The sequence below is a fragment of the Octopus bimaculoides genome, chromosome 9 (assembly GCF_001194135.2).
Source record: "Octopus bimaculoides isolate UCB-OBI-ISO-001 chromosome 9, ASM119413v2, whole genome shotgun sequence".
Taxonomy (NCBI): Eukaryota; Metazoa; Mollusca; class Cephalopoda; order Octopoda; family Octopodidae; genus Octopus; species Octopus bimaculoides.
Window position 1 is genome coordinate 42,230,341 of NC_068989.1, and position 7,500 is coordinate 42,237,840.

General features: G+C 38.7%; 2 protein-coding genes across 3 annotated transcripts in view; one reads left to right on the forward strand and one right to left on the reverse strand.

Moving 5' to 3' along the window:
• Positions 1–7,500, forward strand: part of LOC106870301 (uncharacterized) — a 204,355-nt gene that overhangs the window by 74,718 nt on the left and 122,137 nt on the right. The window lies entirely within an intron of this gene.
• The window catches only part of LOC128248721 (centrosome and spindle pole-associated protein 1-like), a 33,847-nt gene that overhangs the window by 10,906 nt on the left and 15,441 nt on the right, over positions 1–7,500 (reverse strand). For both annotated transcript variants that reach the window (XM_052970664.1, XM_052970663.1), the window contains exons 2-5: positions 3,489–3,620; positions 2,528–2,626; positions 1,482–1,588; positions 798–915 (exon numbers count right to left, since the gene is read on the reverse strand). In XM_052970664.1, coding sequence (XP_052826624.1) covers positions 798–915; positions 1,482–1,588; positions 2,528–2,626; positions 3,489–3,620 — 456 coding nt within the window. The remainder of the gene's footprint in view (positions 1–797; positions 916–1,481; positions 1,589–2,527; positions 2,627–3,488; positions 3,621–7,500) is intronic.

Sequence of the window (7,500 nt, forward strand, 5' to 3'; positions counted from 1 at the left end):
TATATATATATATATATATATGTGTGTGTGTGTGTGTGTGTGTGTGTGTGTGTGTAGAAACTCTGCCAAATCAGATTGGAGCCTGGTGTAGCCATCTGGTTTCACCAGTCCTCAGTCAAATTGTTCAACCCATGCTAGCATGGAAAGCAGATGTTAAACGACGATGATGATGTATGTATATATATATCACAATATCAACCAGATCATCAGATGTTGTTATACACCGCTGGTCACAATGTGCTTCCAAATCTATCTTGATTGTGCCATTTTTTTCCATCTTGGCCCAAACTGCTTGACTATATCATCTTCCCATTGTTGTGGAAGCCTTCCAAATAGCCTTTTCGAATCTTTTGGCTAACTTGGAAACTGCATGGGTTCACCTGTTGTCTGTGAATCTTGTGACAAACTGTTAGTTTGTTTACATCCCCGTAATTCAGCAGTTTCAGGAAAAAGATTGATAGAATAACCGCCAAACTTAAATAAGTACTGCGGTTGATTTGCTTGAATAAGCTCTTCAAAGCAGTGCCTCAGCATGGCTGCAGTCCAATGATTGAAACAAGTGAAAGATGTATGTGTGTGTCAAGAAAGCTATCAGTATATACGGCAAAATAAATTTTGACCATTCTTACTGAATGTTCTTGGTTCATCATCATCCATATCATAGGTTGGAGACAGGAACAGCACCCAGCCATAGAGAAACTGTCTCAACAAATTCCAACTGACCCATTCCATTCAAGCATTGAAAAGTGGAAGTTAAAAGTGACAATGATGACATCAATAATGATGATATACGTTACCTGACATGTTTTGAAGCTTTTTTAACCTTTCCTCATTTTTCGCTGCTAATGTTTCAGGGTTCAGACTAGCAAAGGATGTTGCAGAATTACTACGGATGGAATCATTGTCCAGAGGAGTCTAAAAAAAGGAAGAAATAAACACAAGAATTACAAAATTACAACAGTGATGGGGCCACTATCTGGAGGAGTGTAACAAAAGAAGACACCACTAGTAGTAGCCCAACTTCAATTTGTGACACTATGAGGTTCCAGAACTCCATAGTGTTTTCAGGTAGCTAAAGTGGGTTGATGAATCAGTGATTCTATCAACTGGCAGTAATCCAGTGTGTGGATTGGTTGACCCTAGACTGCACATTGGCTGAAGAGGCTGTTCTGCCCAGACTGTGCCATGTAGTTTTTGCATGCAAAGTGAAGATTATATGTCGAATGAAGATCAACATGCCCAACTTCATATCTGTCATGTTGTTCTCCAAGACTTAACCTCTGACCCTGGCTCAGGAATTTTGCATCATTGACGTTAACTCCTCTATATACACACTACTGGATGGTTGTTGATTCTTACCCTCTCTCAATTATTACTACTGACAACAATCCAACAGTACCACTACCAACAACAACAATCTGCAATCACCATCCTTACCACCACCTTCATCATCAGACCATTTGCTTAAACAATAAACTTACCAACTGTGGAGAATGGAGGCGATGACGACGTCGAGATCTTGCTGATTCATTCTTGTTCAAGTTATCATCAGGAAATATGTGAGTGAGAGGAGCCATATGATCAGTGTCTGAAGAAGAGAAATAATATATATACACACACACATACACACATATATATATATATCTCATATTATACAGACAAGAAAGTAATAGTTCAAACACGATATAGCAGCGAAAATAGCAGAAGGATTGGGTGTTATTACCCTTATAAAACAGAAAAGAGTTGTCAACAGACAGCCATGGGAAACGGCGATAATGAGTTTAAAATATTACCTTCTTGTTTGTATAATACATTTGACACTTCTAGAAACAAAAATAAAAAAAGTTTGTTTACACACACACATATATATATGTGTAGTAACGCCTGCGCATGCGTAGTCTTACGCATGCGTAAAATTAAACAAGCAAGCGTTTCCCGCTCAATTCATTCTCTTTCACGCTGGCCAGCGATTGAACAAGGACGTGTGTTTAAAGCTGTCTCTACATCTTTCGGTCTTATACTCGACAGCTCGTTATTCTCACCTCTAAAGATGTATAACTAAAAGATATGTATGTTTTACCAAGTAAATAAATGTTGTTTAAGTTGTTTAGTCTGGAGTTCAGCGTTCCGTCAATTTCTTCAATTTTATAGTAGAAAGTCAGGTATACAATCTAAAGATGTATAACCCACTTTCTACTAAATATGTGTGTGTCTTGCTTTTGTTCACCATCTGTCTGACTGACTACCTGTCTGCCTGTACCTTCCTGAATATCTATCTGTTAGTATGTGTGTATGAATACTCATTTACCAGTGTTTCTGTCTATCTGTCTCTCTCTCTATCTACCTACCTATTTATCTATCCATTTATCTACCACTGTCTATCTGTCTGTGTGTTGATCCCCCAATATGTCTATGTTTATCTATATCTCTTTTCTGTCAGTCAATTTAATTCTAAAGGCAGTACAATAACAGCATAGACAAGCAGCCATGGTAGCAATAATGACAGTAAACTTTACAGAAGACTTACCATAGAAAGCAGACTTGGAGTCCAGCATGGGGAATGGACTGACCGTCTTCTGTCTCAGTAGTGGAGGATGACCATTCTCATAATTGTATTTGTAGCCTCCTTCAAATATAATAAAATAAAAACAAGAACATGTAATACCTTCACACTATTTATCTGCTTGGAGTTCACCTTTTACCATTATCTTTCACTTATTTCAGTCATTAGTCTGAGGCCATGCTGGGGCACCATCTTGAAGAAGTTTTATTTAAATGAGTTTATCCCAGAACTTGTTTTCCTTTTTATTTTTTTTATTTTTTTTCGAAGTCTGATACTTACTCAATCAATCTCTTTTGCTGAACTGCTAATTCATGAGGATGTAAACAACTCCTCAAACTATAATGGGACATTAGATAATGTTGTCTGAGAGTACAGTATTTCTAGAATATAAAAAAAAATATGGTAGGTGCAGGCAAGGCTGAGTGGTAAGAAGCTTGCTTTCCAACCACATGGTTCCGGGTTCAGTCCCACTGCATGGCACTTTGGGCAAGTGTCTTCTGCTATAGCCTTGGACTGACCAAAGCCTTGTGAGTGGGTTTGGTAGATGGAAATTGAAAGAAGCCTGCCATGTATATATGTGTGTGTATATCTTTGTGTCTGTGTTTGTCTCCCACCATCACTTGACAGCTAGTGCTGGTTTGTTTACAGCCCTGTAACTTAGTGGTTCAGCAAAAAGAGACCAATATAAGTGCCAGGCTTAAAGAAGAAAAATAAGTACATGGGGTCAATTCATTCAACTAAAAATTCTTCAAGACAATACCCAAGCATGGCCACAATCTAATGACACAGAAACAGATAAAAAAAAGAACACCACGATTGGTACATCCTTTGATTACAGATAGGCCTACTCTACCAAAGCTGACCTGGGGTTAAACACCAAGAACAACTGCATGGCCAATGATCTAATAACAAGAAGAGAACTAACCATTTGCTCTGATCTTTCGCAAAGTTTCCTCCTGTTGTTTAATCATTTCTCTCTGTTGTAATTCCAGACTGGAAACATCACTGGGAGGATCTGGAAACCTACTGCGGAACACACTGCGGGATGCTGAACCACCTGGAAGTAGAGATGAAGAACATGGGTAGTGGTAGCAGTGTTCATGATGGTAATAGTGGTGTTAGTGGTGGTGTTGACATTAACAATGATTGAGGTGATAGTAGTAGTTGTAGTGGCAGTGGTGTTGATGGTTGCGTTAATGGTACTGGGGTTGCATTGATAGTGGCAGTGGTGGTGGTGGTGGTGGTGGTGGTGGTGTTGATGGTGACATTGTTGGCGTTAATGATTGTGATGACACTAATGCTAATGATGGTTGTTAACAGTGGAAGAAAAACTGGTAGTGATGTTGGTGTTGATGGTGGTACTGGTGGTGATGGTGAGAGTGGTAGCCAGTGTTAGTGCTAATGGTGGTAGCATAGTGTTGATGGTTGTATGTTGGTATTGACCATAGTACAGGCGGTGGTGATGACAATGGCAGTAGTAGTGATGATGCTCAATAGTTGTACAAGGTGGTATCAAAAGGTTCCTGGACTAGTTATGTTTAATAAAAAATAACTTATTTACCTATGCTTTAAAATCATTTCCTTCAGAATAGTCACCTTATGCAGCAATACACTGGTCCCAGGGGTTCCTACCGCTTTTGGAATCCGGCCTGGAAGTTATTTTCTGTAAGTGAGTTGAGGACCTTCTGCGATTTGCTCTGGATCTTGACAATGGTAACCTTTGAGCTGCATTTTCATTTTGGGGAAGAGATGGAAGTCCATAGGTGCTAAATTTGGTGAACAGGGCAGGTGGGGAAGTGATACCTTGTTGTTTTCACTGCATGTCCTCCCTTAAACTTGCACAGAACTCTCAATTGATAGTCGGGTTCTGGGGAATGAATCCTTGATGTACAACGCCGCATTTCTAGGGACGACATTTATGGCAGGTCTTCCAGGGATGTTCTATTTTTGAAGCAGCTGTGCCACTGTTTATGATGTGCCATTGTGTATGACCCATTGCCTCATCACCGTTACCTTGCTGAAGCATGCTCAATGTCTCTGTAGCAAACTTCCTAAGTTCTTTGTTCCTGTCCATGACAAAATCACAGACTACAGCAAACACGTGACCACAAATACACAAATTTCACAACTTGCCAAGTAAACACAGCGATGTCACTCAGTACTCTGCCCCACGGAGGCCACTGCTAGCTCTCATTGTGCATATAAACCTGTGTGCTGCCCTCTGTTGGTGTGTTACAGAACTAGTCTGGGAACGTTTTGATACCACCTCATAGTGGAGTTGATGGTGGTAGTGTTACTGATATCAGTGGTTGTGATGGTAGTGGTGACAGTATGCTGTAAATGGTGGTAGTGGTGGATACAGTGGAAGTGGTAGTGATGACAATGATGGTGGTGTTTGTGGTGGTGTTGATGGTTGTGTGAGTGGTGTTGATGGCTGTGAAGGTATTAGTCGTGATGGTAGTGGATATGAATAGATGTGGTTGTGGTGGTGGTATTGATTGGAGATGCAAAGCACTAGATAAGTCAAGACAGAGCAGAACTTATGAATGAAGGGATTCCAGTCACAACCATATAGTCTTATTTTCAGGTATCATGTATGTTTATCTTCTACTTGTTTCAGACATTAGAATGTGGCCATGCTGGGGCACCACCTTGAAGAATTTTTAATTAAATGTATTGACCCCAGTACTTATTTTTTTAAAGCCTGGTACTTATTCTATCAATCCCATTTTGCTGAACCTCTAACTTACAGGGGTATAAACATACCAGCACTAGTAATCAGGCAGTGGTAGTGGTGGTGGGGAGACAAACACAGACACAAACACACATATATAAACATAATTAAAGGATCAGCAAAAGTTGCTTCACCACATAACGAAATTTAGAAATAGCAGTTAAAATACTAATTCTTCAACTACAATATATCTCCACAGATAGCAATACTCGTAACTCACATAGGCAAAAAGAAGAAAAAATAATGAAACCAACCAGCTTTAGTTAATCATGTACACATTTCAGGATTAGAATGGTATAAAATTCATTTCCTACTTCAGCATGATATTCTAGATTATAAATTTGAAAATGCTAATAAAACCCATGCACACTCGATCAGACAACATCGAACATAACATAAGAGAAAAAAAGCACTTCTGAATTGATATAGACGAGTAAGTCCGTATCTATCCTCAAGTTCACCATGTGCGTCACAAGCAGTACCGCAGAAAATCTGCAGGTTACTATCAGAGAGTGAATAAACATTATAAATATAGGGTAAAGAATCATTAATTTATTAATAAATTAATGATTCTTTACCCTATATCTATAATTATATATATATATATATATATATATACATCGTCATGGCACTCTGTTGGTTACAACGACAAGTGTTCCAGTTGATCTGATCAACGGAACAGCCTCCTCATGAAATTAACGTACAAGTGGCTGAGCACTTCACAGACACGTGTACTCTTAATGTAGTTCTTAGGGAGATTCAGTGTGACAAGGCTGGCCCTTTGAAATACAGATACAACAGAAACAGGAAGAAAGAGTGAGAGAAAGTTGTGGTGAAAGAGTAGAGCAGGGTTCACCACCACCCCCTGCTGGAGCCTTGTGGAGCTTTAGGTGTTTCTGCTCAATAAACACTTGTAATGCCCGGTCCGGGAATCAAAACCACAATCCTACGACTGCGAGTCCACTGCCCTAAGCACTGGGCTATTGCACCTCCACATACATATATACACATATACATACAATAATAGGATAAACTCTTATATAAGAATTTATCAAGTAGTTATCGTGAGGGAAGAATCTATCGTTTTTCCCTAAATCATATTTATCTATTTATATATATATAGTTATGCCCTTATATATATATATATATATGAGGGGCTTCTTTCAGTTTCTGTCTACCAGATACACTCACAAGGCTTTAGTCAGCCCAAGGATATAGTAGAAGACACTTGCCCAAGTTGCCATGTAGTGGAACTGAAACTTGAACCATGTGGTTGAGAAGCAAGCTTCTTACCACACAGCCATATCTCCACCTATCATGTATGGACTTATCCAATAGTCTTAAATAACATTTTTTTAATATGGTAGAGTATGGATTAAGAGTGATTTACCTGCTATTTCTAGTAGAGCAACCCAAGAACATAGAGACTCTTTTCGATCATGGGTGGTTAGCTAGATAGTAGTGGCGGTAGTGGTGTATGTATTGGTAGTGGTACTGATGATGATGATAGTAATGTTGATAGTCTTTTTTTGTGGCTGTGTAGTAAGAAGCTTGCTTCCCAACCACATGGTTCTAGGTTTGGTCTCACTGCATGACACCTTGGGCAAGTATTTTTTACTATAGCCACGGGCCAACCAAAGCTTTGTGAGTGGATTTGGTAGACGGAAACTTAAAGAAGCTTGTGTGTGTGTGTATATATATATTTGTGTGTGTGTGCATATATATATTTGTGTGTGTGTGTGTGTGTGTGTGTGTGTTTATCCCCGTCTACGATAAAAAAAATCTTGAAGAAAATATTTCTTCTCTAAATGAAAATTAACAATAAAACTTTTACTTTCATATTTCATAACGATTATCTGACTGAACCCCATCGATTTTTATATCAAAATAAAGCTAAAACAGTCCTCTTTATGACTGTATCATTTTCAATACAAATCAAATTACAGTGCTCCGGCTCATTGAACTAGATACAAGGGCTACTGTTCAGCAGTCAAAAATAAATAAATAAATAAAGATGGGACAAACTATGTGAATGGATGGAAATACCAGGGTGATTGAGGGACCCTGATATGATATGAAAGTGTCAGATTTTGATCAAAACTATGTGAGAATTAAGTTCACATCCAGAACTTTCAAATGCGACATAATTTTCTGTGAAAATGATCAAGCAAAATGTGTTTCCATATGGTCAAACTCTGCTTGT